Below are 15,652 nucleotides of genomic sequence, written 5' to 3'. Positions count from 1 at the left end.
CGCCCCAAGGGGACAAAGGCTGTGTGTTCATGGGCAAGGAAAGCAACTTTCAGCAGGAACTCTGAGAGCAGGGGCCTGGAAGAGCCGGGAAAAGGAGGGCAGGCTCTCCAGCTCTCTGCCGGGCTCACCCGACCTGTCCTCACATCATGTCTGGGCTGGACAGGCCCGAGGGGACCTACAGTTCAGCCTCCTCATTGACAGATGGGAGGCCCGGGGCTCTGGAGCAGAAGGGACTTGCCCAGTTTCAAACTGTGTGGTCCCAGGTCTCCCTCCGATGATCAAATTTCTTTCCCTATTTCAACCCCTCTCACATTAGCACAGCACCCCCTCCTCCTTATCCCGGGGTCCAGTTGTCTGTCCTCCAATGGGCCTTCCCTCCTGAAACCAGAAAAAGGACGAGCTGATGCCAGATGGTGTGTGGGTGGCTGTCTCCCAGGGTTCAAATCTGGCCTCCAGGTTTAACTTGCTGTGTGATTTTTGAGTGTGACTCAACCTCTCTGGTTTCTGCTTGTCTCACCTAACACAGAAGACAACACCAGTTGCCTTCTGGGGCTCAGGATTATTCTTGTCCATGTTCGTGTATCTTCTGGCATAAAGCAGTCCCTCAAGAAACGTCAGTTATGTATCTCCCCAGCCCCCAACCCCAGCAGGCACTCCCTCTTTCAAAACCTCTGAATCCTTTCTTCTCCCCGTGTGTCGGTGTCTAATAATAATTTTAAGGTTATCCCCTCTGGGGAAATTTTAGCAAAGATCTATTAAAAAAAAAAAGTGGAGTGCTAAAGGTAGAGTTTCTGCCAACAGCTGAGGATGAGAAGATATTTCGCGTGTCAGGCGGACGGTGGAAGGGGTCAGAGGAGGGGAGAATGAAGGCTGTTGAACCTTCACAGGTGGCTCCTCGGCCTCGGTAGCACGTAAGAAGCACCCAGTGTTGGAGAAGTTGTTGCAGTCTTGAGCTGGGGGCGGTTGGATTTAATTTTCCAGATGAAAATGAAGCCTGAGGAACAGGAATTCCAAGAACCTGAGTCACAAGAAGGGGGGAAGTCAGGCTGGGAAGCTGCTGACAACACATTCATGTGACCGCAAAAAAGTTTCAACAGATTATCAGGGTGGATGAGGAAGCCTTTGAACCTGCCCCTTGGACCTTGTGCTCATCCACCCCAGGCGAGGCTATTTACTCCTGACCTACTTCCAGAAATTGTCTTTTCTATGGCCAGGGGGGTTCTCGGAGATCACCCAGCCCCACGTACCATTCTATGGGCAGTAGACGATGTTCAGAGAAGAGGAGCTTGGCCGCCAGGCACTCGTGTAGGAACTGGCGGCTTCTCTGACCAGTGCCTGGGAGAAGAGCTCTCTGGCAGCATTTGTTTCTAACACTGACTGGCCCTTTGAAGGAGATCAGCCCCAAACGTTTAAAGAGAAAGACATGAACCTTCAAAGCTGTTGTCCCTCATACACCCAAGGATGGTGTCCAGGTCTACGGGGCAAGGATGTCGGGGAATGAAGCAACAGACCTAAACAGACCTATCAAAGCAGATCGGTTGTGGTTGATTTTTCTTTTCGCTAAACGTTGCCTTATTGCTGCTCTAGGGCTGTTTGCAAAATAAACCTTGGGGGAAAGAATCGTTGGAGTGGAGAGCTTACGTGATTCCCTCCACCTCAGGTTTGCCCATTGTCTTGGTTTTCTGTTGCTGCCAATAACAAACTAACGAAGTAAGCGCCTTAGAACAACACAAATTTATTATCTTATAGTTCCACGGGTTAGAAATACGTCTGCAGGAGGTGGGGGTGGGTGGCACTCACCGGGTTAAAATCAAGGCGCAGGCAGGGCTGTGTTCCTTTCTGGAGGCTCTAGGAGGGAATCCGTTTCCTAGCCTTTTCCAGCTTCTAGAAGCTGCCTGCATCCCTTGACTTGCGGCCCCTTCCTTAACCTTCAAGACCAGCAGCATTGCATTTATCTGATCATTCTTCTGTTGTCACGTCTCTTTGACTACGGCCAGGAAATCTCCAATTTAAAGAATGTATGTGATTACACTGGGCAAACATGGATAATTCAGGATACTCTCTCCATCTCAATAGCTTCAACCTAATCACATCTGCAAAGGCTCTTTTACCACGTAAGGTAATATATATTCACAGATCCCAGGGATTGGGGTTGGACATCTTTGGGGGCCATTGTTCTGCCTACGTATTCTTCTTTTCCCCTCAGCGGTCTCTCTAAAATACACATTTCACTTCTTTGCAGAAAAGAACATTTTCACTGTCATGGGGAATATGGCTAAACCAGAATTTTTTCAAGGCTTTTAAATCTTTTTATTTTTAATTCTATTTTACATTCTGCATATATACAGAAAAGTCCATAACTCAAAAAGTTACAGTCTGATTTTTAGAAACTGACGACGTCAATGTAAATCAACACTCAGATCAAGAAACAGAACGTGCCCTGGGACCCCAGAAGCCCTGCTCATGCCAACTTCAAGTCCAAAACATTATTCAACATTTGTTGACATTAAAAAATTTCCTGGGACTTCCCTGGTGGTCCAGTGCTTAAAAATCCGCCTTCCAATGCAGGGGACGCGGGTTCGATCCCTGGTCGTGGAACTAAGATCCCAAGTGCCGCAGGGCAACTAAGCCTGTGTGCTGCAACTACTGAGCCCACACGCTCTGGAGCCCTCGCACAATAACTGGAGAGCCTGCATGCCACAAGGAAAGATCCGGAGTGTGCAGCTAAGACCCGACACAGCCAAATAAATAAACAAACAAATAAATAAATATTAAAAAAAATTCCTATGTGGGCAATACTTGGAGTATGATTGAATGAAAAGGAAAGAGCCCAAGCGCTGTTCATTTATTCATTCAATGAATATTTTCTGGCACCTGTCCTGGGCTGGATGCCAGGGAAAATGGGATGCGTTGATTCGATGAGGGTCCTCTGGCACAGAATCTATGGAGGTAACTCTGTGTGTGTGTGTGGGTGTGGGTGTGTGTGTGTGTGTGTGTGTGTGTGTGTGTGTGTAGGGAGTTTGTGAAAGCGATAAGAATACAAATGCATTGACCAGCCCTAACCAGAAGGCTTCCCAGGGAAAGTGGGTCCCGAAGATGAACACAGCCGAGGAGAAGAAAGGATTTCCAGCAAGGGGGAGAGCACAAGCATACGGGTGGCAGTGGGGCAGGCAGGGTCATGGTGGAGTTTGGGGAAACAAAGAGAGAGATGACCCCTGGAATTGCCAGCCTCTGGGCCCTTGCCCAGCCATTCCCATTTCCCATTTTACCAGCCTGAATCCCAGCTGTCCGGACTCAGAACCAGAGGCCATAGCCCTCAGGCCAGCGTCTTCATTTCACAGATGCAGAAGCAGGCCCAGAGGAGAACATACACACACTGCTGGTCATGGGCTTCATTACCTCTCTCACTCCACACTTCTCTACAGAGCCTCCCAACCCCTCCCCTCCCCTGTGCCCGGTGCTGGGGACACAGAGGTGTCAGGCTCCGGCCCTGGCCTGAGGCACGCAAGGCCTGGTGACACAAAACAAGCCCTGAGGCCTGAAGCACGATCCGGACCGCCCATTTCTTCTTCCAGGGCAGTTGCCATACCCCACAGTCCCTTACTGCCTATTCCACTTCCCCGCTTCCCTATCAGGCTTCTCATTCATTCTTCATTTGCACATCCCACATGTATTTATTGGGCATCTACTTCGTGCGGGGCAATGTTCCAGGCACAGGGAACACAGCTGTGCAGAAGACAGACCCCTTCCTCAGTGGGGAAGTCAGACAATGAACAGAACACATAGCTATATAATGGGATGTCAGCGGAGGTAAGTGCTGTGCTGTGAAGAAAAATAAAGCAGGGTAAAGGGCTAGAGGAGAGGGAAGCTGGTGTTTTAGGTAAGGTGGTCAGGGCAGGCTCTTAGAGGAGGTGACTCTGGGACCCAAAGGAAATGAGGAAGCGTGTGTTACAAGGATGGGGGAGAAGGGAAGGGGGGTGGGGCCTGGAGGCAGGCCCCTCCTTGATGGGTCTGTGGACGGAGGCTAGTGTGACTGTAGGGGGATGTCCTTGGCCATTTAGCTAGTTGGGAAATCTCAGCACTCTCCCTCCATTCGCATCTCCCAGGTCCTTAGAAATGGGCCACGGGGGCTGAGGTCTGGGAAGGGCCTCTAGCTGCCTCTCACCTAGATCTTCCTCTCTCAGTGGAGGCCAGCACGCGGATGGATGCCCACTGGACCTTGGCCTTCATCAGGAGCATGTGGCCAGCTGACCTCATACCTCTCCACGCCTCAACACCCTCATACCTAGTTAACACTCGGAGCGAGACCCCATCGTACAGCTGAGGAAACAGGCTCAGAGCCTTTCTCAACGCCCGGCACTGCGCCAGGCGGAGGAGTCTGGGGGCAGGAGGGGCTCTGCCACCGTCCCCCCATGAGACCTCTTTATGGCGGAGGGTGACCTCTTTCTGGGTTCTGAAGAGGAAGTTCCCAGGGGAAACCGGTCCTGACAACTTGACTGAGGAGAAACGGAGGGTGGCAATGGGGAGGGCAGGGGACAAAGTCAGTCTCTCGCGGGGCGAGGCGGGGCGGGGGCGGGGGGTACGGCCCGGAAGGGGCGATGGGAGGAGCTCAGAGACGCCAAACTGCCCGAGGGCGTGCAGGGGCTGAGGTCGGTCTTGGGGAGGGCCTTGCGGGGAGGGCCTGGAGAAAGTGGGCGCAGGGGTGGAGGGGCCGGCGAAGGCCGAGGCGGGATCCCGAGAGCCATTTGAGGAAAAGCTTGGCCGGAGTCGGAGGTCACCGGAGGCTAGACGCTTGGGGGGGCGGGGCCGGAGCGGACCGGGGGTTGGAGGATGGGGAAGGGAGCCAGCCCGGTAGGTCCACGGCGGGAGGTCAGAGGAGGGCGGCCTGAGGCGTGGCCTTGGGCGGGTCTGGGGTGGGGCCTGACGCGCAAGGGGCGGGGTCTAGCTGATCGGGGTCGTGGTCTTGAGGGCGGTGGCGGGACCTGGATGGCTGGGGTGTGGCCTGAGGGCGGGCAGGGGCGGGGCGGGAAGCTACCGGGGGCGGGGTCCGGATGGCCTGGGGGCGGGGCCGGGCGAGGCGGGGCGGGGCAGGCGGCGGCCTGGAGGCGGGCGGGCTGTGTCGGCAACGCGGAGGTGCGCTCGCCTCACTGGGCTCGGCAGGAGGCGGAGGCGGCGGAGGCGGCGGAGGCGGCGGCGGGGGCGGTGACGCGCACAAAGGCGGATTGTGGCTTCACTGGTGCTCGCGGCGGGCGGCGCCGGGGCGGGGGCGGCGGGGCGCGCCGGGGGCCCCCGCGGGCGCGGCGCAGGCGATGAGCCGGGGCCCGGCATGGCCTCCGCGCGGCCGCCGGGCCGGGCCTGCGCCTCGGCACCCGCGCCCGCGGGGCTCCGGGCCGGGCCGCCCGCCCTCCCCGCCGCCGCCGCTGCCGCCGCCGCCTCCCCGGAACCTGCGGGCGGCGCGGAGGCCGAGGAGCGCTCGCTGCAGCACATGCTGCGCGCCATAGCCGAGGAGCGCGGCCGCCTCAGCCTGCGCCGCGAGGTCTGCGGCCTCGGTGAGTGGGGTCGGCCGGGGTCGAGGCCGGGGCCGCCGCGTCGTCGGAGTGTGCGTGCCTCTGGGTGTCTCTGCGCGTCTCTGTCTCTGCGTGTGTCTCTGGGGCCCCCTGCGTGTCGCATCCCCCTCACGCCCCCGGCTCCCCGCGTCCGGCTGTTTCCTGTGCCTCAGCGTCTCCGTCTCTGATTTTGGTCCCGAGAGCGGTCCGGCACGCTCTCGTCCCTGTGTGTCTGTCTCCTGGGTCACTCGGCGTCTCCCTCTGTCTGTCCATCCGGGCGTCTGCCCGTCTCCCTCCTTCCCCACCGTGGCTCCGCCAGGCCTCTTCCTTCTCCAAGAAGCCCTCCCCGGGGCCTCAGTGCCGCTGCAGGGAGTGCGGGCGCTGGATCTGGGGAGACCCGGAGCCCGACATGGCAGGGCCGGGGCCCCGTGGGCTCCGGGCAGACCTCCCTGCCAGCTGCCCCGGCCACCGTCCCAGCTCGCCGGGAGGGCAGGTCTCCGGCGTCCTGAAGCCTTTGTCTTCCCGCACCGCTTTCTCTGCACATTGGCTCTAACTGGGGACCTGTTGGACCGTCGCCCCATGAACCCACCCGCTTGGCAGCGGGAGCGGGGCCGGCCGCCTCTCTGGGTGTGATGCTGCTCTAAGGAGGCCCTAAGTCCTAGATGGGCCGGTGACGTGGGGTGGAGGTGCCCCGTGTGGTTTGAGAGAGCCTGGGGCTCCAGGTGTAGGTGGGGTCTTCCGTCATGGCTGGGCGTGAAGTGATGGCTACTGATCGTGTTCAGACTAAAGCCCGAGGAGGCCGTTTTCTCTCTGAAAAGACCCCTCCCTTCTTCCTGCGGGAATGACTTCATACCACGTTCTCAGCCACCCCCCAGCCCCACCCTCATCCCCAGTCTGGGCTGGGGCTGTCTGAGGGGGCGACAGCACTTTGTGGAGAAGGGAATGTAAACCTTGGAGATTCTGCCAGACCCACTCCCTTTCATTCACCATTGGGGAAACTGAGTCCCAAAGAGCCAGCGCATCCACACCTAAGGTCACAAGGCATTCCAGGCCCCTCAGCAGGCCACACCCTGGAGGCTGGAAGACGAGAGGAAATAAATTTGCGGCCTCCTTTTTTGCAGGAGGCGGACTTGGTACAAGATACTTCCCCTCAGCAGGTCTCAGCCCAGCCTGCCCTGGAACAAAGCTTTCCTCAAGCATGGGGGTGGGGGTAGGGTGTCTACAGGCCGGGGTGGACGAGGACAGAGGTTCTTTGGTCTCTTCTGAAAAGGTGTCACTAATTAGTTTCGAGCAGAAATGGAAGGGTCCTCATTCGTTCATTCAGCACATGTTCATTGAGCACCTACTGTGTGCCCGGCTGCATGCCCGCCTGGCAGGCCGCCTGTCACCTGGCGGTGTGTCTGAGAGGGGAGGGGTCGGAGGGACCATTGCTCAGGCCCCTCAGCCCTGTTTGCTCAGCAGCTCCGGGCACCCCTCCTCACTCCCCTGTCAACATGGTCCTACTGTCCCCTGAGCATCCCTCTGCCCTGTTAGACAGTCCCTGCCCCCAGGAGCCTGCACTGCCACCCCCTAAGAACAATAATTTGCTGTAGCACCTGGCATTTCCTGGGTACTCAGTGTGTGCCAGGTGCCTTATGCAGGCTCTGTCAATTCGATACTGACCTTGCCAGATATAGGAACATTATCTCCACTTCACCGATGTGGAGCCTGAAGTTCAGAGAGGCGAGACACTAGCCCAGGGACAGCCTGCGAGGAAGCTGTATAGCTGGGATTGACCCCGGTCAGTGGGACCCCAGTGCCTGTCCCCGCAAATGTCCCAACCAGGCCTGCCGCACCTACTGCGCTGCATCTGGGGAGGGGACCTGCCCATAGTAGGCCAAGAGCACAGCCTGGTGCTTGCACTATTGCTGTGTCTCCCCTCCTGCCTCTAGCCCCCGCTCATGCACAAGCTCTTTCCATCTTTCCACCCCCAGCCCCTCAGAACTCAGTCCCTGTAGCGCTCTGATGCGCTGCACTTTTATTTCTGCTCTTTTCTGCGCCTGGAAAGCTACCTCATACTTAACCTGCCCTGCAAGCACGTGCAGGTCTCCCTTCAGGCCTCAGAGCTAATGCTGCCACCCGGGGACCCTTCCTCCGCCCCGTCCTGCTGCCTGTGCTCTCTTTGTACTGGGTTCGCGTCTGGTGGATGAACGGACGACCATGGGTGGCACTGTGATGGTCTGTGTGGCTGTCTCCCCAGTTAGCAGATGACCCCCCCCACCCCACACACACACAGGGCATTGCCCAAGTCTAAGTCTCCTCAGTGCCCAGCACGGGGCCCATGCACACTCAGCAAATGAATGAGAGGATTACTCTCTGGGCTGGGGAATGAAGGGTGTGGACGGGCAAGGAAGTCTTAGGAGGGCTCACGTTGCCCGTCTCTTTCATTTTTCAGATGAGAAATGTGATGTTCAGAGAGGGACAAGCTAAACAGTGACCTCACGCCCAAAGTAGAGTTAGGACAGAATGATTGGCCCGAGCACCCAGGCGTGAGCCCAGAACGCCCTCCCCAAAGCACTTTCACCATGTCACCCGCTCATCTCCACTTTGCAGCTGGGACAACCTGTTACATTTATGAGTTAACTTAAACCTCCCAGATTTTTGTTGTTGTTGTTTAATTAAAGCTTAGGTTGTTCAGAACTAACCTCAGGTTGTTTTGAAGGTATAAGGGAGCCTCTGGGGGAGACGCTTGACCCTGGACAATCTGTTGTCATTTCTTTTATTTATTTATTTACTTATTTGGCTGCGCCGGGTCTCAGTTGCGGCATGTGGGATATAGTTCCCTGACCAGGGATTGAACCCGGGCCCCCTGCATTGGGAGCACAGAGTCTTAGCCACTGGACCGCCAGGGAAATCCCTCTTTTTTAAAAAAATTAATTTATTTATTTATATATTTATTTTTGGCTCCGTTGGGTCTTCGTTGCTGTGCGTGGGCTTTCTTTAGTTGCGGCGAGCGGGGGCTACTCTTGGTTGCGGTGCGTGGGCTTCTCATTGCGGTGGCTTCTCTTGTTGCGGAGCACGGGCTCTAGGCGCACGGGCTTCAGTAGTTGTGGCATGCGGGCTCAGTAGTTGTGGCTCACGGGCTCTAGAGCGCAGGCTCAGTAGTTGTGGCGCATGGGCTTAGTTGCTCCGCGGCATGTGGGATCTTCCCGAACCAGGGCTTGAACCCGTGTCCCCTGCACTGGCAGGCAGATTCTTAACCACTGCGCCACCAGGGAAGTCCCGCTGTTATCATTTAAGTAACAGTGTCTGTCTATGAGATGAGAGAAAGCGACTACGCCCTTCTCCCTGCCCGCATTGTCTCTTGGTTGCATGATGAAAAGTACCTTGGAGATCCCAACCTGATTTTTGAATCTGTCTGCTGTGGCCTCTGCAGTAGAGGTGTTTTTTTGAGGACTTGCTCCACGCTGGGTGGGGGGATCAGCCTTGATCCGTGCTGTGTGGGGTGTGGGTGCAGTTGAGTGGGGACAGAGAGCCAGATACACAGGTGACTTGGCTGAAGTAAAAATCCTGCTGGAAGCAGCCAGGGCTGTGCAGGATTTTGAGCAGGATTTTGGCGTTTTATCCACAGGAAACTGCCTGTGATTCCAGGTAACAGGTGAGCCAGGCTGATGGCTGAGGCGGCCTGAGCGGGGCTCCAGAGTCTCTGAGTTGGGAAGAATCGGGTGGTCCAATGCCCACATGTTGTGTGATGCAGATGTCTGTAACAAAGGTGGAGATAGCCTGCCTGACACTTCCTCCTGGGGCTTGGGCCTTCTAATGGGCTCTGGACGTCAGCGCATGCATGCTGTGTGGGCAGGCTCCCTTCAACAGGGGCAGCACACCCCTGGCGTTCGGTCAAGTCACGTGGACACGACTCGGGTCTGAGTGGCGGAGGGGTGCTGTGAGTGGAGGGGCCTTCCCCGTGCTGCTTGTCTTTGGGCCCTGCCTAGGCTGAGCGTTTTATTTTATTTTATTTTTTCAATTTATTTTACTGTATTGTTTTTTTCCCATGGCCGCAGATGGCTTGCGGAATCTTAGTTCCCCGACCAGGGATTGAACCCGTGCCCTCGGCAGTGAGAGCGCGAAGTCCTAACCACTGGACTGCCAGGGAAGTCCCCAAGGCTGAGCATTTTAGAGCTGTTTATTCTTGGGCCCTCGCCCCCTTTTAGGTGGCCTGGGGAATTTTCTCTCTCTTTGGAGTGCTGTGGGACAAAAGGAGTGTTTCACATTCACCATTTCCTTTTATCGTCAAAATAATCCTTTAAGGTAGGTATCATTAAACTGCTCTCTTTGTCCTGGTGAAGAAGCACAGGGTTAGAGGTGAAGTAACATGCCCCAGTCCCATGGCCAGTAAGTGGCAGAATCTGTCTGGGCTCTTAGCAGGGGTGAAGCCCTCACACCTGTCCTCGGGTGCGTGTGGCCTGGCCACCATAGGTGTGCTCAGCTGCTTGGCACGAGGTGGGCTGAGGAAGGGCCCAAGTCGAGGTGTGAGGGGTTGTGAGGGGCACAGAGAAGGGAGCCACCTTGGCCGACCAGCGGGGTTCGTGCAGGCGTGGCCTTTGAGAGGGGGTTAGGGTGGGCAGGACTTGCCTGGAGGAGCAGGGAGGCTTGAAGCCTGGCTGTGGGAGTTGAGGCTGGAGCGATGTTTGGGGCTCTGAGCGCCCGGCTGGGACTTTGGTGTTCGCTTGGCCTGGCCTTCAGCAGCTCGGCGAGTGTTTGACTCGTGGACCGGCCAGCACTGGAGAGGCCGTTAGCACAAGGGATGCTGCTCACGTGCCGTGTGCCAGCCCCACTGGACCTGCAGCAGCACCTCCTGTGGAGGCAGGTTCTGTTAAAAGCCCATTTTGCAGATGAGGAAACGAAGCTTCAGAGGGGAAAGTGACTCACCCAAGGTCACGTAACTGGGAGGTAGCAGAACTGGGGTTCCTGGGGTTCCAGCCGAGGCATGTCAGGTGCCAGTAGCCGTCCTGTAGAGAGTTCTGGAATGAGCCAGAGGAGTACGGGGGAGACTGCCTTCCTGTGAGCCTCGCCTCTGCGCTGAACACCTACACGTGCCAGGCACCTGACACCACCCTGTGAATCGGGAAGAGGACCTTGCACGCTCGGCCCAGCCCTCTGTCTTGCTCGGTGCAGTGTAGCTGGGCGTAGTGGTGGGCGGGGGATGTTCATGGGAGGTGTGGCTGGAAGGGAAGAACGGGGGCCTAAGCACGCCACCGTTTGGAGCTTCTGGGTCCTCATCTGTAAAGTGGAGACAACAAACTCTGTAGGGTCATGGAAATTGTCTGAGAAGGGACACGCACAGCCTCATGCCACCCCGTGAGGACTGCAGGAGATGCGGTAGGAACAGACCCAGCACAAGCCCTGGCACGGCGTTGACCCTCTATGCTGTTGTTGTTATAAAGGACACAAACATCTGGCCCAGTGCCTGCATGTGGAATTAGGGTTGGATTCAAGCTCTGAAGTTCAGACTGCTTTGCAGTGGCTGGTGCCAGTTTTTCTGGGTTCCCCTGGGGCCCTCCGTCCCCAAGGCAGGCAGAGCCGGTTCTGGGGCAGTGCCGCGAGGAGGAAGTGTGGCCGTTTAGAGTGGCAGTGGTGTCTCTTTCGGTTCCTGCGCCTATTTTTAAGGCCTGTGGGTTCTGGCCTCTATCCGTTTCTGGGGCTGGAGCAGCCCAGGCAGCTGCCGGAGTGGTCCTCTCCCAAGGCAGGGACTCTGCATCCTTCCAGAGAACGCTGAGGACGCTGGACCTCGCACTCTAAGGAGACTGAGGGTCATGGCTGCAGGGATTCTTGGCAAAGCGAGAGGGCCATCAGCTGTGTTGGCATCCTCGCCCCCTCCCCTGGCCTGGGCGCCAGTGCCCGCTCTGCCGCTGCCCTGAGGCCTTGCACAAGCCGTGCCCCCTCCTTGCAGCGCTGGCTCCTTATTTACATCTGCCTCCTTCACTGGGCTGGGCGGGCTCAGGACTACCAGCCGAGCCATGAGGCCACTGCAGAGAAGCCCTGAGCGGGACGCTTGTTAAAAAAACAGCATCAAAATCCCCAGACAAGTTTTTTCCAATTAAAAAATGTTACATGGGCTTCCCTGGTGGCACAGTGGTTGAGAGTCCGCCTGCCGATGCGGGGGACATGGGTTCGTGCCCCGGTCCAGGAAGATCCCACATGCCGCGGAGCGGCTGGGCCCGTGAGCCATGGCCGCTGAGCCTGTGCATCCGGAGCCTGTGCTCCGCAACGGGAGAGGCCATGACAGTGAGAGGCCTGCGTACCACAAAAAAAAATAAAATAAAATAAAAACTGTTACATGTACAATATAGAAACTGGAAAATATAAAGAATGGAAAAAAATTACTCATAGTTCCAATCACGTAGTCACACTGTTAACAACATCTTGCTTTCCAATCTTTTTAAAGTCCCTTTAAAGAATACTTGATATTCTACGCATAAAGTTTCTTAATCATGCTTTCTTACTTAAAATTCCTAAAACGTTTCCGTGTTGTTCAAACTCTAAACATTATTTAAATGATACAGGATAGTTGAGTGGATGTGCCATAATTTACTTAATCGGTTTTGTCTTGTGGGAAACGTAGCTTGGATCCAGTTTTTCACTCTTATAAATAGCTTGCAACAGGGCTCTTCATTTGTGCGAAGCTTTCTGCATTTGGATGACTTCTTTCGGCTGCCAACCTGGGAGGCCATTTCTTAGAGGCTGCTGTCTGACTCCCAAGGCAGGACTAGGACCATAGGTGGATGTGGCGGGTGGCAGACAGATGTTTACCAAACTCATGGAGAACTTTCTGTTATTTATTTATTTATTTTAATTTTTGGCTGTGTCAGGTCTTAGTTGCGACATGCGGGATCCTCTGCTGCAGCGCATGGGCTTCTCTCTAGTTGTGGCGTGTGGGCTCAGTAGTTGCGGCGCCCGGGCTCTGTAGTTGCGGCACGTGGCCTCAGTAGTTGTGGCGCATGAGCTTAGTTGCCCCAAGGCCTGTGGGATCTTAGTTGCCTGACAGGGGATCGAACCTGCACCCCCTGCATTGGAAGGCGGATTCTTAACGACTGGACTATCATGGAAGTGCCATGGAAAACGTTCTGAATCATTGGCATTGGTACAAACAGGAAGAAAGGTGAGTGGCGGGTGGCGGCTTCCTGGCACCCGGGTGTGCCAGCTGCTGAGAGAGGATCCAGCCTCAGACGGGGCTTGGGGCCGGCTGCCCGCTGGTTGGTGATTCTCCAGGCCTGTCTCCTCCCTGGGATTGCAGGCTTGCCTGCTGAGTGGGGGAGGCAGGTGTCCTTTGTCCTGCAGCTGGGGACGGGGAAGCCTGGGAACTGAGTGGCCCAGGCTGCTCCTCGCCTCCAAGACCCTCTCACTTCCAGCTCTGCGCGGCCCCTGCCCGCCCAGCCTCGGGGACAACAGACGGTGGCCCCCGCATCAGCACGGGTGCCAGTCTGCCTGTGGGTGCAGTGCAGGCCTTGGTCCTGGCTCTTACCCTCTGGGGGCTGGTGTGGGCGGGGAGACAGTGCTGGGTGTGATCGGCAGCCCTCCAGTCCGTCCTCTTGCTGCTGCTGCGCGGCTTTGGGACAGGTGTTCTTCCGAGAGTGGACGTGATGTCCCTCTGCCCGACGTCGCGCCCTCCTGGCGTCGGGGCTGATCTGGCAGCTTGCTCCCCACCTCCTGGTTTTGGCTTGGGCAGCAGAACATCCTCAGGGTCACAGCCATCCCGGGGGAGCCGAGATGGACAAGAAAGATCCAGAATTCAACCAGCCTGTCGCTGTTGCTGTGCCGACAGGTAGGTGAAGCTGCGAGAGGGCCCTGGCAGACTGAGCACCAGAGCCAGAATGCCCGATGGGCCCTCCCGCCTGTTGTCTCGGTTCAGGTAAAGAGATCGAGGCCCACTGGGGGCAGGGCAGGGTGTCCTTACTTTCCGTGTGCAGTGACCGGGCTGGGCTGTGGAGGGAGAGAAGCACAAGGAGGCCCCTCAGGGCCCAGCTGGCTGCAGCAGGAGCTGAGGGGTTGTTGGTGAACCTGCAGATGAGGGGTCAGGGCGTCTGGGGGCCGAGGTAAGGGCTGTCCAGCTGGGGGAGGACCCTCTGCACGGTCCAGGCCGCGCAGGATGAGCGTCAGCTCACTTGGGAGGGACCACCTTTTTGATATTCACTTACTTATTTTTATTTATTTGGCTGCGCCGGGCCTCAGTTGCGGCATGTGGGATCTTTTTTAGTTGTGGCATGCGGGCTTCTTAGTTGCGGCACGTGGGATCTAGTTCCCTGACCATGGATCGAACCCGGGTCCCCTGCATAGGGAGCGTGGAGTCTTAACCACTGGACCACCAGGGAAGTCCCTAAAAAGGGAGTCTTGTGTCTGATGGGATACAAGACAAATACCCTGTTAGCCTGAGTCTTTTAAAGCAGCGGTCCCCAACCTTCTTGGCACCAGGGACTGGTTTCGTGGAAGACAGTTTTTCCATGGACCGGAGTGTCGGGGTGGGATGGTTTGGGGATGATTCAAGCACATTACATTTATTGTGCACTTTATTTCTATTATTATTACATTGTAATATATAATGAAATCATGATACAACTCACCATAATGCGGAATCAGTGGGAGCCCTGAGCTTGTTTTCACTTGCCACTCACTGATAGGGTTTTGATATGAGTCTGCAAGCAACTGATTTATTACGGTCTCTGTGCAGTCAAACCTCCCTGCTAACGATAAGCCGTATGTGCAGCCACTCCCTGGCGCTAGCATCACTGCCTCAGCTCCCCCTCAGATCACCAGGCATTGGATTCTCATAAGGAGCGCACAACCTACATCCCTCGCATGCACAGTTCACAGTAGGGCTCACGCTCCTACGAGAAGCTCATGCCGCCGCTGATCTGACAGGAGGTGGAGCTCAGGCAGTAATGCTAGCGATGGGGAGCGGCCGTAAATACAGGTGGCGCTTCGCTGGCTCCCCCGCCGCTCACCTCCTGCTGTGCGGCCCGGACCGGTAGCAGTCCGTGGGCTGGGGGTTGGGACCCCTGTTTTAAAGGATATGTTCTTTGCCTCCCTTGAATGACCAGTGGATATGTGAGAAATGTCTCTTGGCAAAGTGAAAAGGAGAGGGGCTTAATTTTTAGTCCTGTAGTTGGAGGTGCTGTCGCTGTTTATCTTTAGTGTAAAAATCCTTTGGTTTGGGACGTGCTTTGAATCTTGACTGTTTACACTTGGGACAACACTTAGGACAGAACGAGTGAGAAAAGCAGAGTACAAACTACTCTTTACGGGGAGTGTGTACTACGAAGATTGTCAGGAAAGAGCCCGACTCTTACAAAGGGCTCTGCCGCGTCCTCACTGGTGCTCACAGCTGCTGAGCGGAATCATGGGCGGGTTTTGCCCCTGTTTACAGAGGGATTGAGGCTCAGAGTGACGGGGACCTCGAGTGAGGCGGGCCTAGGCTTCTGCCTTCTCGTTCTTTCCGGAACGTTGCTCACGGGCACCATTGCAGCCGCACCGCCACCCAAGCCCCTCGTGCCAGTTGATTGCTCACCTTTTCTGCGATCTCCACCCGTCTCTCAGTGTACATTTTTAGGCAACCGTAGTCACTGTTGCCTCCCTCGTGCAGGCCATAGCGACTGAGTACCCGGGGATGCAGAGCTGGACTGGGCTTGGCCCTGCTTCCCGGGGCTGAGAGCTTCCCCGGGAGATGGTAGGGGCAGGTGGGTAGAGGGTAACCGATCATGCCGCCCCCTGATCCCACCCACACCCATCACGGACCAGCCCAGACACTCCCTGGACCAGCCTCCACTGCTGACTGCCCTCGAGCACCCGTCTCCCAGAGTGTGTCGCCTCCGGCTCAGCCTGACTGAGACTGGGCAAGGGTCAGCCCTTCTTCACCCGCCCCTCCAGCTGTGGCCGAGTTCTGTCTGCCCTGAGCCATCCCTCATCCCCACCTGGGTCACCTGTGGGCTGGACTACACCAGCCCCCGCGCCTGGCCCTCCGTCCCACCACGGCTGCCGCTCCCGACTGTGTTATACTCTGCTGCTTACACCCCTAGAAACCTCTGCGGCCTACAAGTCAGAGTTCAAGATCCTTTCCGACCTGGCCCTGCTGA

The 15,652-nt window shown here is 56.6% G+C and overlaps 1 protein-coding gene across 1 annotated transcript in view; it reads left to right on the top strand.

The window, feature by feature from the left end:
- Positions 1-5,355: 5,355 nt before the first annotated feature.
- The window catches only part of KIAA0930 (KIAA0930 ortholog), a 44,536-nt gene continuing 34,239 nt past the window's right edge, over positions 5,356-15,652 (top strand). The window contains exon 1 of the mRNA XM_060025811.1: positions 5,356-5,549. Within this exon, the coding sequence (XP_059881794.1) occupies positions 5,486-5,549 (64 nt within the window). The 5' untranslated portion in view covers positions 5,356-5,485. The remainder of the gene's footprint in view (positions 5,550-15,652) is intronic.

This window comes from Delphinus delphis, chromosome 11, assembly GCF_949987515.2.
Source record: "Delphinus delphis chromosome 11, mDelDel1.2, whole genome shotgun sequence".
Taxonomy (NCBI): Eukaryota; Metazoa; Chordata; class Mammalia; order Artiodactyla; family Delphinidae; genus Delphinus; species Delphinus delphis.
This window is presented reverse-complemented; position numbering and strand designations above follow the sequence as displayed.